The 14,678-nt window shown below is 41.9% G+C and overlaps 1 protein-coding gene across 2 annotated transcripts in view; it reads right to left on the reverse strand.

The window, feature by feature from the left end:
- LOC145443380 (uncharacterized) overlaps positions 1–14,678 on the reverse strand; it is a 35,274-nt gene that overhangs the window by 1,836 nt on the left and 18,760 nt on the right. The window contains exons 20-40 of one of the 2 annotated variants that reach the window (XM_080321352.1): positions 14,350–14,488; positions 14,186–14,282; positions 13,826–13,938; positions 13,250–13,462; positions 12,224–12,403; positions 11,878–12,088; positions 11,111–11,238; positions 10,838–11,040; positions 9,556–9,732; positions 9,111–9,233; positions 8,818–9,010; positions 8,554–8,752; positions 7,828–7,995; positions 5,474–5,609; positions 4,222–4,358; positions 4,091–4,149; positions 3,366–3,476; positions 1,889–2,014; positions 893–952; positions 722–835; positions 536–661 (exon numbers count right to left, since the gene is read on the reverse strand). In XM_080321352.1, coding sequence (XP_080177478.1) covers positions 536–661; positions 722–835; positions 893–952; positions 1,889–2,014; positions 3,366–3,476; positions 4,091–4,149; positions 4,222–4,358; positions 5,474–5,609; positions 7,828–7,995; positions 8,554–8,752; positions 8,818–9,010; positions 9,111–9,233; positions 9,556–9,732; positions 10,838–11,040; positions 11,111–11,238; positions 11,878–12,088; positions 12,224–12,403; positions 13,250–13,462; positions 13,826–13,938; positions 14,186–14,282; positions 14,350–14,488 — 3,013 coding nt within the window. Of the gene's footprint in view, positions 1–535; positions 662–721; positions 836–879; positions 953–1,888; positions 2,015–3,365; positions 3,477–4,090; positions 4,150–4,221; positions 4,359–5,473; positions 5,610–7,827; positions 7,996–8,553; positions 8,753–8,817; positions 9,011–9,110; positions 9,234–9,555; positions 9,733–10,837; positions 11,041–11,110; positions 11,239–11,877; positions 12,089–12,223; positions 12,404–13,249; positions 13,463–13,825; positions 13,939–14,185; positions 14,283–14,349; positions 14,489–14,678 lie in introns of both variants that reach the window. The other variant, XM_080321353.1, reaches the window with a different exon arrangement.

Consider the following 14,678-nt stretch of genomic DNA (forward strand, 5'->3'; position numbering starts at 1 on the left):
CAATTACAAGTAGAAGCAGCGATTTACCAAAACTATTTCACGCGGCAGGAGAAAATAATGGTCTGAAATCAACTCAAGTAAGTATAGTTTCAAAAGTATTAGCATTAAATCGGAGGTGCCACTTTCGTAATTGCAAGATGCATCTTGACGACTAATGCAAAATTGACAATGGACGCAGCAAATATGCGCATTTTCCGTAAATTTATTCCGGTCCGGTGAGGTGATACATACAGGGGCAGTCACGGGCAATTTTCGTGACAATTTCACTCAGAACAGTGATGCAAACATAGCGAAAAATGGCATTATACTTTACAGTGTAAGACGTTCGTAGTTTCGCCCAAAATCTGTCAAGTATATAGAAAGGGGCGCAGACTAAAGACAGAAGTACCACCTCGTGAAGTCATACTATTATGAGGTACCCTTGGTGCCGGATGGGGACCGTGATGTTATAGACTTAAGTCGGAAGCACAGGTGTTGTCGAAAATACCCATTGCTTTTGAAGATATTCTATACCTGTGCATATCCATCATCTTACCTCAACAGAATTGGTATCGGTTCCTGGTGTTATCGTCAGGTTTCTATATTCGATTGTCAGCTTGTTGCCGGTTCCAGCATCACTATCTAGTAGTTCTGATCCGTCGGCCGGGTTACGGACGAAAAACTGTGACCAAGAAGCACATTAGAAACTGTATAGAGATCAAGTAAGATATCACGCACTCACCGCCGATATGGGGGTTAATCTTTGTCCGTATGGGTCGGATGCGCTGTAATCTGAGTTGATCGCATCTAACTCGTAACTGCCGAATGACAAACACGCTCCTTGGCATGTAGTAGTCTAAAAATAAACTAAAATCGTAAAAGAGTAATCACTTAATTGACTCAGCATACGTACCGATGAGGAATCGCAGTCCCAGTTGCTGTATAGACTTTGTATCGATTCGTCCAAATGGTACTGTGTAAAATATTGTCGTTTAGCTTACAGCAGGGATCTCATACTGAAAACTGCTCGCGGGCCAATTTCCTAGTGTTCGATGCCGCCACAAGCCGCAGCATCCATTATTACATGGGGATTCACTGTCTTCTAAGGGTAATCATTTATGGTCGTGAATAGGCAATGTCACGTAATAGCAGATGTTCCACCGCATCGTAGCGTTGGAAAGTGATATGATACTGAGGTTTGATGAGTAGCTTACGGTTTTCGGAGCAGTTTTAGAGTGAATTTATATTTTCAAATCTAAAAAAATATCTGTTGCGCTCAAATATCGTCCATTACTTGAAAATCTAAAATTTCGGCACGGGGCGCACAAAAGGTTCTCGCGAGCCGCGTGTCTGATACCCCTTGTTTATAGCTTAATCGCACGTAGGGCTGGGCAGTGGTTACGATAATGATTTTTCCGAGCCCTTGCCCTTAAGAGATAATTTATCAACGAGAATTGTATAGTTTCGATACTATTTTCTATTTTGGAAGACTGTGAACCTCGATTGGTCGAGTATGCCAATCAAGAGTACGCCACACATAGGCCTCAGTATCGGAGACGAGGTACAGGATATGTTTACTACACCAGTGATCGATGCGACCGTCGATTATTTTGACAACTATTTCAATTGCTCGGGCAAGATCTTTCAGACGATAGTACTAACTTTAATTCCCGGTACAAAGTGTTACTTTATTATGGAATTGGTAAAAGCTCCGATTTATTGGGAACAAGCTACACATTTTGAGCAACTCCAACTGCTGTATGTGAGCATGAAAAATGCACTCTCTGCCAAGTCTCACTGGTCTGCCGTACCTTTACGATGTCTGGTATGCGTTGGTGCAACAGACTCATGCTATCTCTTCCTCCCGCAGACTTTACATACCTGACCACGCCAGTACTGATAAACTTACCGATTGATTCGCATGTTGGAACGGTGTGTCGTGAGGCATGGTTTCTTTCACCGCGCTTACGAGCGTAGTCCCCGTATCGGCCGATATCGACGGCTCGTCGAAACCAATTGATGTGCAAAATGAACTCTAAAAGGAAATACATGTCCTGTCAGATTGAATTGTTATACGCAAATTTTGTTTGTATTATTCATGATGCTTTCGACAACAATGGTCATTTACATTTCTTTTATTTAGATTCCGTATCTGCATACTTGTAGCACGGCTCACTTCTCGGCTTTTAAGACACAGCAAATCTAACACGTGACAGAGATGTTTCCAAAATTGTAATCATATCATGCCTTCCGTGTCCGGTCAATACCGAGAACGACACGACCGAGAAAGTGGAAATTCAAGGAACTCTGATGTTGAGATTACCGAAATTCTATGCGCGTACATTTGTGCAAACCGTACATTGGGTGCCAAATCTCAGATAAATAGATCTCGTTCTCAATAATGTCCATATCGGTAATGTCCATTCTCGGTTCTGTCTTTCTCGGCAATGTCCATTCTCGGTAATAGCATTCTCGGTCGCGTCCATCTCGGTAACAGCATTGGTATGGAACCATGCTTTTCCTTGTTATCCTTGATACAGCGGAATGTAATGCTTAAAATCTCACATTTTTTTTTATTACTGGATCAAGGTCACTGTAGGCTACATACATAGGGCTACCAGTTATACGCCATAGCGTATAGGGTAAAATGGAGCTATCAGTACTTTCTGGTAGCAAATTTAATTTCACACACATTTCAAAGGGTAAAAACGAAACAAACACCCCAATCATTATGGAGATATATCTCAGGAGTGTATATAATGGGGTGGGTCTGTTCAGTTGTACAGCTCTTCGCGACTTCTTGGGGTGGGACGTGCAAACAAACTCCACTACACCTCTGGTGATAAATCTCTATAAGAATTGCTGCATTTGACTCATTTGCACTCATCGGAATGAGGGTGAAAGCAAAATCTTGTACTAGAAAGTTCTGATTCCCTGACTTGCTTATTCGCATCCTACACTGGTGCATATTGGAGAATTACAGGATTTGCGCTTACAGGGTGGGTGTTCCATTCATCGACTATTTCCAGTCGTTTCTCTTTCTGCTCTCTCCTGTTTTTTCATCGTATTGTGATCTTGTGCGGTTTTGAAGTAATAAAATTTTAATCACCCGAATCAGATACATGAAGACGGCAACTCTCTCTAGGAAGTGGTCATAATATCGGGTGCGTTATTGTCACTTATGTTGTTGTTGTGGTTGTCGTTGTTTCTGGTACTCATCTTGTTTTTCGGCTGCGTTGATCATTTACACCAGGTCGATATTCTTTATTTTGATTCCGTAGCTGCCGACTCGTAGCTCGGCCTACCTCTAAACTTTTTTAAGGCACCGCTCACGCGGATCAGATGACCAGGACGATCTGGCAGAGTGCGATGTACATCACGCTTACCATTATGAATTCCGAATCTTCTTCAAACTTGGACCGTGTCTCATCCAAGAGTTCGTCAGAACTACCACTAGACAGCAGCACAGTGTCGAACATCTCCAACATTTTCTCCGCCTGGCAACAGAGGCGCTTGTTAATCGCGGAGGTGATAAAGAAGTGCCTCTACTTTTCGGAGTACGCAAGTAAGTGTGCGTGTACATACCTGCACTACTTACTCAAGTGGTTGCGTTTATAGTCTACTATCGGTTTTACTTCCCGGTAAAACTACTTCATTTTTACATTTTCAATTTTGCAAATTGGAAAAATAGTTCTGCGGGGACAAGTTAATATCACTCTTATCACTGAAACTGTGATATCAACCGTGAAAAATAGCCTCTGTATCATCTTAATTGAATATCTTTCAGAAAGTCTCATCTATTTGAACTGCCATAAGTCACTTTGCGTTCGTCGCAAAAATGCATCTCAGAATTTCGAACGCAGCCTCCCCCGATTAACTAACTGCTAAATGTTTGCGACCCACACATGCCGTATCTAGACCTATTGAAATCGCTTACTTGAGTATTTTTATACCTTCATTTTCATTTTCACTTAAAGTAGTTTTGACTGATCTTGGACATAGCTACTTCCAATTGTAGTTGAGACGAAGTTTGCGGCATCACTTCTAATTCTACTTGAGTAGCAATGCGGACTATCTCTGGTTAATCGATCGTTTAATGTGCGCTGCTCACCATGTCCATTGTCACGGCGTCTCTTTCCTCGTCTGTTGACCGCTTGCGTCTTGAAGTTGCTTTAAGAAATAAATCCGACAATTGTCGAAATCATGAAGCGAAAACACGGTATGCCTGCTAGCTGACAGTACCTTCTTTCTGGTAGAGTTTCTCCAACGTGACGTCAACAAGTTTAAGGCCGACACGCTTCGATTTATCTGACAAGGACACGTTCCCCTCGAAACTCCTCAAAAGATTTCGGGCGTCGTCCAGAGCATCGACAGCCTCTCTGATCCGAAAACAATACAAAAGTCATAGTTTGCGATGGTGTTTGTTGTTTGTGGTATTCATGGCGTGTGTCGACTGTTATAGTCATTTACACCAGGCCAATATTCTTCAGTTTTATTCCGTATAGCTGCCGTATTGTCACACGGCTCACTTCTAGACTTTTATAAGACACCGCTTACACGGATGAGATGGCGAGGAGAAGCGTAGATAAAACTCCAACACTTAGGCATGAATTTTGGAGTCGACCTCAGTTGGACTCGTATCCGCAACCCATTGGTGTTGCTGCTGTTGATCATACCACTACGCTATCTCGCCACAAGGGCCAAGGATCATTTTGACACTACGGTGCAGCAATGCAAAATGGTACTCAGGTACTCATGGTATGGAGCAAAGCAAAGATTTCTATTGAAGGAAAACGATATTGTCTCTGTGCAAATGGAGAAGGAATGGTGTAAGTCTTCATCGCTACTTGTGACGCCATACTCGAGCAATCAGTCCGTACTGGAACAGCGAGGAATCACGGGGCTATGACGAGAGTCGGTAAAAGTAGTTAGTATTAGCCTACTACTGAAGTAGGTATTTCCAGGACATGCCAAAACTACATCATGTATAAGTCGGAAATGAATGGTTAGAAAAGTATTAAAGTAAGTATTTTCAAAAATTAGATTTGGTCGCAGGCGTCGCATGCAATTAGTTGTAAATAAGGAGGGGGCGGTCTGCTTTCGAAATTGAAAACTGTATCTTTGCAAAAACGCGAAATGACAGACGACACTATTAGTAAAGCTGTTTAGGAAATATTTCAAAATTTTCGAGATTTCGGCAAGTTGACACAATGATTTCACTCACAAAATTGATACAAACCAATACCAAAAGTACTTCTTACTTTACAAAAACCAATGTATGAAAAGCAAATAGTTTTCCGTCAACTGTTAGGCAGAAGAGGGAGTAGTAGGCAAACATAAGTTGAGTCAGTACTCCAAGTATTCCAAATCTACTTGGATACTCCGAAAAGGAAGAAGCATTTCGTTATAATGACCACCCCCAACCGTGACTGACGTAACGAATATCATGATGTCACCCGTTCAAATTCCAAATTACGGAAGAGGGCAAAATCACCTTTTCGTTTCCGGGTCGAACTCATCCATCTTTTCCACTGTTGCATCAGCGATATTCTTAATCTCTAACCGGGCGTCGCCAGATAGAGTAACTCCTTGTAATAAAAGGAGGTTCTTCACTGTCTCGTCTCTGTTCCCTGTGTACGAACATATAAGAAACCAACTAGCAAAGAAAACTAGAGTAGAAATAAACGACTTAAGATATTGTCGGGTGAGTGTCATGGTTTGTACGGAACACTAGAAAATATTTGAAGGGAAATTATTATAATTTAATAATGTTATTTTCACAGGAAGCGACGAGTGGCGAGATAGCGTAGTGGTAGAATGCACAGCTGCAACACCAATGGGTTGAGGGTTCGAGTACGACCGAGGTCGACTCCAGAATTCTTACATTAGTGATAGAGGTTTATCTATATAGGCTCCTTCTCGCCCTCTCATCCGTGTAAGCGGTGTCTTATAAAAGTCCAGAAGTAGACCCTGCTACAAGTCGGCAGCTATACGGAATGAGACTGAAGAAAATTGGCCTGGTGTAAACGACCATTGCAGTCGATAAACACCATGAATACCACGAACAGTAACAACAGGAAACGACGACAGGCTGAACCGTAACGTCACAAGCATATGGTGATCTCACCATTTTCAAAATAATAAGTGAAACGCGTGTAAGATTCATCTTTGCCCTACTTCTTCGTACCTGTTTATGTATTTGTGCACTACTGAACCTGATCGAGTTGAAATAGCACTTCTCTACAATATTGAATAGAAACAAAGATATTCCCAATACTAAAGTTGGCACATAGGCTAATCGGCGGTTGTGAACAACAATATAGCGATAGTCATGAAGAGAGATGGATATTCATATTTTGAATTATTGATATCCTCATAGACCAGTGGTTCCCAACCTTTTTGTCTTCATTCCCCACTTCAGATTTATTCGGAGCCTTCATTCCCCACCAGGACCGTAACAGCACCTCATCAGCCCACCAAAAAAGTATTGGTCTTGGGCTACCCACATGGTGATAAACCCAACTGCTGGGCGGAGGGATTCGAACCTCGTCAGTCCCCTGAGTCGGTACCATTTTCCCTGTTACTTATCAGCTACATTTGGTATACTGTTTAGTGCGTCGCCTTATTTCGACTAAACGCGCGAAGCGCGAAAAATTTATATAATTCATGTTTGAATCGGTCAATATGGTATGTAATTGCATATATCTTGCTATCAATTTCTTATCCCCTCTCTGCTCACGTAATTAGATTTACCGGTAGCGCTGAGTGAGGTGTGTTGGAAAAGGTAGGACCCCTAAATAAGAATTGAACATCTTCGGGCGGACCCGTGGGTATATTGACTTCGTTACATTATGCTATTTCGTGACCTCCCATATATGTCAAAAGATTTGGAAATCGCCAAAACTAAAAGGCATACACGATTTCAAATTGGTATTGCTTTACTGACAAATAATTTTTCCCTGCGGGATGGCATATGTCCTGTGGGATTCAGATCGCCAAGACAGGAGCATTTGTCGCCAGCCATTTAGCCGCCTATGGACAATTAATCATATAAGTATATTGTATATGTATCAAAGTTTTCGGTCACCACAAGGGCATTCCTTCTCGGCCAAGGCCTTCTCGCTGCTGATCGTTCATAAGCCTTGGTTCGTCGTGGCGCAGTAATGACCGACGCCGAAGTCTCCATTTCTATAAATTCTACGTATTTTCGTGGGGGAAGGGTACCCAATAATCAAGATATTCGGCAATATTAAATCACGCACCCAGCGCAAAATATATTTTGCAAAAGTGGCATAAATTAAAAAAAAACTCTATTATTTATGTTAATTCACGAAATAATTGTGGGCTTATTCGAGCTCGCTCTTCCCCAATTGGGGGGTTTGGCGTGCGGCAGTTACGGTCCTGTTCCCCAATACCCAACACTTTTATCATCACAGAGCAGCTATTTGCTGGTTTGACTACACAAGACACACAACCACACCAGTACGCAAGACAACCGCCTATAACTGCAACATAAAACGGATTGTGAGCCGATTTTTCCGAAAGCGTTATTTCACGTCAAACTGTCGTTCTGGATGCGTTTGTGACGCCATCATTGGCCATCCATAGTTAAAAATGAGGTTTTGTGAACAATGCGCAATGTAATTTTCGATATATACATTCCAGAGCAGTTAACTGGTAACGGTAATTGCGCATGTGTCTCCGTCAATATGTAGACTGTCCTGTATATAATTTTGAACAAATGCATCTATTCCCAACCAGAAACCATTGAATTCCCCACCAGAATCCATTGAATTCCCCACCAGTGGGGAATTCCCCACCGTTTGGGAACCACTGTCATAGACTCACCGGACACTAGCGCTTCAACGGCTTTGCTCTTAATATCGTCAATGACCTCGTCTTCAATTTCGACTGGAAATACCGGAATGAAGGCCCTTTCCGTTTCTACAGTTTCGTCGTCATCTCCCAGTCGTACAAATACCACAACGGATAGGTTATGGTCTTCGTCTTCCATACCTATATATGTGGGAAGTTTAAATGAGAATGCAACGGTGTTCAAATCGTAGAGATTTCGGAACTGGAACAAAAGCACTCAAAGTACCACGTAATGAGTAGTTTGAAAAGTAATTAAGGGCGTAATGGTCATTTAGATTTTCTTCGCATCATCTTGCCATGTCTTCAAAACTAACGGAAAGCAATAGCTTCGATTCAAATCGACTTTGCTGGATTCTGATATTCGTATCCGACTCTGAAACGCCAACTGACATTACTCGAAATTCAGTGTGATTTCATCAATTAAACTGGTGGGAAAATTTTGGTAAACTGTTTTCTGCAATGCAAAAGCTAGCCATGCAAATAAAACAAAGGCTGTAGGGGAAGGCGGTGCACATAAGATACATAATCACAATGGTACGTCGTGAATATTTCAAAAACCCGACATGTCGATGATTTTGTGTCAATCATTTTTCATTGAAATATGCATTTTCTGTTCGTCCAGCGTCTCGCTAAAGTTAATTTGTATTTCAGGATTTGAAAAGGGTACTTAAGTACCCTTACGAAGAACTTGTATTATACCCGATGGAAGAACTGTAGTGATTTCAGACCGGTCTGAAAACGGCCCCAAATAAGTCAGTCCACGCCGTCCATTCGATGCTTTACTCGGGTCCAGATACGCAAACCTATAGAATATCGTTTCGCCGGTATCGCTTCCAATCCAATCCACGCCAGACAAAGTAAACTCTTCGGTTAGAGAAGTGCCGTTGGAGGGTGAATACTTGAACACAAGAAAAAGAGTTTGAGTCATGAGTATCGCTACGGCTATATTTTTGCAATAAATACCTGTATCGATCCCCCTGTAGCCATGGGTGAAGTCTTGATTTGTATGTCGGCGTAAACTATGGGTTGGTCTTCAGTATCCTCGCCATCAGGATGAACTTCGGGATCGGGTGTTGCTTGCAATCGGAATTTATAAGACGATTCCGGCTGTAACGCGTATTTCTTCAACACCAAAGAAAAATATGCGGGACGACCCCTGCAATTATAGATTTCTCGTTATCATATCATCATAGTAATATGCCAAACTTTTACAGTAAAATCTCGATATTTAGGACATAAAAATGCTGTATACGTACGCTTTGATTTCTTTTGTCTGTTCTATATCGGTGAGACTTGCTGAAGTCAAATCCACAAAAGAAAATCCTTCGTCATCAATACATGTCCATTTCAAAAACATGGTCCAGTTCTTGTCCTTGTTTCTGCTCAAATCGCAAAGTCAAGCCACGAATTAAACCTAAAACTTATACATTCACCCAATTATATGATCAACCACGTTACGGCAATTTTCAACATGCCAGACACTGCTGGAAAATAGAGGGTGTAATCTGTTGCCCAGTTTCAACCGTATGTTGTCTGGAAGTCTAGGGTGGAAACCATTTCAACCATGCATGAGGGACTGAGAGTGGACTAGTATTCCACCATCTATGGTGTCTGATATGAGACACCTTATAGGGAGGAAAATTGAATCACTTGAAATGTGAGGCGGGTAATAATTTGTCAATCACTGATCTACATTCGTACCCCATAACGATGGCAGTCATGCGCGCGATCTTGCTCGGCGGTATGAAGTCTTGAAGCAGATCCTTCGCACTCGCAAAACTAATCGAAGGTAGGTGGTATTCGGAATCTTGAAGGAATACGTTGATGCTGTCGGAAGCAGATCGATTCTCCGACTGAACGGTTAAAGTGACGTTGACCCTGAAAGCCGAACAAGCAGCATTAGTACGGTTATATAATGTAATAGGGATTTAGGAACAGACCACTTGCACTGTTATGCCTTACACATACTCGTGTGCGGTAATGAGACGTGAAATCACCATATGACTAAAATTGAAACGTGAAAATAATAGAGATTGAGAGACATAGAGGACTAAATTGAGAGAGTATATGCCAGCATAACGAAATCAATCAGTTGTCGTTGTATTTTATTCTTCTTCGCAGAAGTGAAAATTATTTTTAGCTCTAGTACAAATACGGTGGTTCTATTATGAGGAAAATGACAGCTGTCAAACATTTCTCGGCACTTTCAACTTTAATTTGTGATCACGTCATATGTAGGCCGCGTTGGCCGTGCAATCATATTTATTCAGAGTCGTTCAAATTTACTGGTAATTGGATGCTATATTTCCAGGGACCCCCTCCTAAAACCACCATATACGTAACGCGTAGATACTGATATGATGTCTCTTCGGAGATTTGCAGTAAAAATGGCCATATGCTTTGACGATTAATCCAGCACTGCGAAGGACAGTAATTCTCATCGCACAACTCCTTTATGGAATTGTACAGAGAACTTGCGATATAAAATCAAACAATCTGACCATAGCTAAACGTTTCTGAATCGGGTTGAGATTTGTTGTTAGGGCAAAAGTATACAAAAATTATCGGGTATTGCGTTATATTCCCTTCCGTCGCTTCGCGATTCACATTTACATGCGATTCTCTGAAACACACCGGTCACACCAAATATGGACTCTTAACTCTGTGACAACTAGTGCAGTGGGGAAGCGAGTGGCGCAGTTGGTTAAACACTGTATAGTCATGACATCGATGGTTGATGGTTCGAGTCTCGGCTCTGCCGATCCTGATGTAATACAGCGCATTGAGAAGCCACGACGAAGAGTGAGCCGAACTCGTGAAAGGAGGCAGCAAATGAGCCGAAAAAAGACTCAAGTTCAAGAAGACATGCCATTATGCCATTATGAAATTTACTGTTTGGGCGCAAATAACCACGATGTTGCAAGCGCCAATTATATGCGTTAATAAAACAACAACAACAACAACTAGTGCAGTGTATACTTACAGCAGTCCAGGCGTAAATTTATCACTGGGGAAGACTAATACGCTTCCTTCTTGGTAACGGGTAAATGCAGCGTCCGCTCTTTCCATAGAAGATCCGTTGTCTCTTTTCACAGAGCACGGAGCACCCGTCATGAACTCTTCACAAGTCCAAGTGTGGGTTAACTCGCCCCCATACGGATCCTGGGACCGCGAACCATCGATTACCTGGCAACAGTTCACGATAGGGGTTAGAAGAACGGTCTGAAGTGAATATAGTGAAATCTGTACGTTATACCATGCTTTTGTCTGTAGTGATCATTCTTGACTTGGGCCCTGATATCTTTGCGACAATCGGGCTTTCCTCTACTATTACCGTAACTGACGAAGTGGCTGTCTTGATGTGTTGGTCGTTGGTGTACATGGCTAAAAATCATAGCGGTCAATAGTAGACCTACCACATCACGAATCGCAGAGGATGTGAGGAAATGGTACATGATCTACAATTCTACATATTGTGTATAGCTTGCAAATGTAACGGTATCGCGGTTACATTGCTTTATTCCGAAATGTGTCACGCAAACACACGAGCATGGCAGTTGTCACGTGCATAATGTAAGTAATGCGAATGGGTCATTTTGATATGTGATATCTTGACGACGTATGCCTTGTGACGCCACTTTCGAACTACTTCAGTGGTTCTCAAACTTATTTAGAAACGCCCCCCTTATCGTCATATACGAAAATGCAACCAGAATGTTGACAATGGTATGGAAGGTTATGACTGTTGATCAGAGAATTCTCTAATATGAAATTCGGACTACACACAGGGTAATACCTATGAATTGAAGGAAAATCGCGCTGATCGCGAAAAAACTTTTCAGTTGACTTCAGCTTCGCGCCCCCAGTTTGAGAACCACTGTACTGGTTCGTTCCTGGCTTGATCTGCTCTATGTTATTTATGTATGCACCGTGCCCAATAGAGAAAGGGAATAGAATTATTCTAATTCGAAATGAAATCATATTCAGTAAAACATTTTGATTCATGCATGGAAATGTTTTTACCTGTTACTGTAAATTTGTAAGAGCCCGATGGCAGAGCTCCACGGCCAAGACTCAATTTCCGATCACGAGTGTCCTGCAGAGCAACAATTTTGCCAGCACTGTTGTAGGCTTCCCATGAATAGTCTATGCGCATATCATCCGCGCTCTCCGCGCTCAAGCTTTCGTTACTCATTTCCCCATTACGAGACGTCTTGATAAATTTGGCGAATGCCTAAAGGCAAGGATGAATATGAAGACATATCGTAGCAATATAGTTCTGGCCCTCGGATAGATATCTGCTTGCTCTAGTCTAGTCTATAATTCCAGCTTAACCACTCAACGTATAGTAGTCTACTAAAAGCGTTACCTTCAAATTTAGAAGCGACGCAGATTTGATGACTCTCTGGTAGGACCCCACAACGTATACTCGCAGGTCTGAATTTTCGGCTTTTACACGAATCATCGCAGTTACCGTTGGTCCTGTTTTATTGATTGAGTTGGTCGCATGGACCGATATGTTGTAGCTACCGCCGGATTCCATCATGCACTGTGATTAAAATTTTGGCAGAAGCATCAGCGGTGATGCACATTTTGGGTCGAACATTTCGGGTTTGAGCCAAACCGGGCAGGATTCGTGCAAGAAGATAGAAGGTATGAAGTGCAGGTTTTTGGTTCGGATTTGGCAGCACCATTGTTAATCTGATACAAGCTCAAACCTGTTGGCCGGTTCGGGTTTGGGTCAATCTCCACGATCCTATTGCACCTCATACGGGACAGGTTTCTACTTTATATCGTACTTGCGATTAACTGGCGTATGTCGATGAGATTTGGACAGTGAAAGGTTTTCGTTCCGAATTTTTCTACCATAGACAAGGTCGTGGCCGACATTCAAAGCGCATCAAAAAGAGGATGACAGGATCACCAATAGCTTTCCCGCGATTTCAAAAAGTCATAGTCTCAGTATCGGTGATTATGCCATACTCTATGTGCATCCGAATTCGACTATACGCCAATGTAAGTATATACAGCACAGACATGTTTTGCATATGCGCATACCACTGCACTCTTATAAATTGAACACAGCATTTCAATCCAAATAATGCTTGGGCGTATAGGGACGTATAGGGAAGTATTGGGCACGTATAGGATTTATAACCACGATATAATTCCTAGTTATGTTCTTTTTCCATGTATCACCTCTGGGGTGTGAATACACACTCTTTTCGGTGAAAGTGTGCTTTCTGTATATCGAAGGGTTTGGTTCTATATATGTATAGGTAACTGTTCGCGATATAGAATATTAGGGTGATGAGAGTCTCTGATACAACAAGATCAATAAATGGTATTCCTCAAGTCTCCCCACAGTCAAAAAGCACCATATATATATGCTTACAGGGCCCTGGTTGAATTTGATCACCGCCTTCCTTTTTCCATTTGACGCTTTCTTGAGGATCTCAGCTACGGCGCCGTTATTTGAGCCGAATCCATCCGCAGACCAATGATATGAAAAGTCCCAGGAGCCAGCTCCCGACACGCCGACGTCCATTAGGATCGAATCGCACGGGTCCACTTCTTCCGGCAGGCGGAGGTACACTTTTGGCTCCATCTAACATTTTGATTTGACTTCGATAAGTAATATATAAGTTAAAGTCTCTCATATACTCGCTTGAACTTTGCCCAGTGAAATATATAGCCTACCCCGTCGTGATCATGAAACTATTTATTCAATTCGGGCGTGGGCTCATTAGAATTGAAATGAAGAATAAGGAATGACCAAGGATCAATATGCTTGAATATTATGTACTTTGTACAATCTTGATAGTGTAGCATTAGATAGAAAACCAACATTTTTGCATCATTTGACTGGTCTGATTCGCAAGGGATCAAAAGGTCTGCCTACTTTACACACGGTTGTTAAAGCATAAACCCAATAATTAACACTCAAATATATCATTCGGTTGCATATCACCTCTTTCAAAGGTGGCTGAACATTAACTTCAATCTCTGGAATTGGCTCCGTTGCTTCCCTGCCGCGAACTACATCTCCTTTCAACGTGATCTTGGGGAGATTCATCCCATGTCCTATAGAATAGTTATAATGGTTGAATTGAAAATGTCAGTTAAACTTGATCCGCCGTCTGAATGAATCAATGATTGGAATATAATGGCATCCGATTTCGTATTCCATACCGATTTCCATTTGGATACAGGCATGTATCATATGTCGTTTCATATTTTATTAGCGTTCTGATAACATTTACAGTTAGGTGTACATTAAAGATTATGTGTGCCGGGGGTTTATTTATCAGTAAGAGTAAGAGGCGCATACCTGTTGCCATCACAGCGAACTTCCCCGGCCTAATGTACAAGACGGCTCTGGATCCTTGTAGAAAGCATTGAGGTCCGTCCCCCAGCAAACGGGAATCCTAATGGCGGCAAATATGCATATTCGAATGAGTTTGTAAATCAAACGATTCGAAATAAGCTATGCACCTTCAGCATGTTTTGACATAGTTGTTCCGTCGTCAATTTTGCTTTGCCGTTGACCAATGCCACCTCGGAATCGAATTTAACCGTCACGAAATTGAGATCGTCCGAAATCCTGGCTTCACGTACTGACGGTGCTCGTTTCCTGGATTTTCAAAATTTAATTCCGACTCCTTATACGCGGGAAAGGAGTCAGAGCATAATCCAGTTATTAGAAAGTGTTTTTTAAAACGATCTTTCGAACATTAGCAATCTCTTCATAATTTTAAACCTATACTCCTGGTTCCCAGTATCTGGTATGAAGTGTCTATTACAAGTGTCAACAGGACGTGGTC

Source organism: Botryllus schlosseri, chromosome 7, assembly GCF_051294905.1.
Source record: "Botryllus schlosseri isolate E-star chromosome 7, Bs_hap1, whole genome shotgun sequence".
NCBI classification, from domain to species: Eukaryota; Metazoa; Chordata; class Ascidiacea; order Stolidobranchia; family Styelidae; genus Botryllus; species Botryllus schlosseri.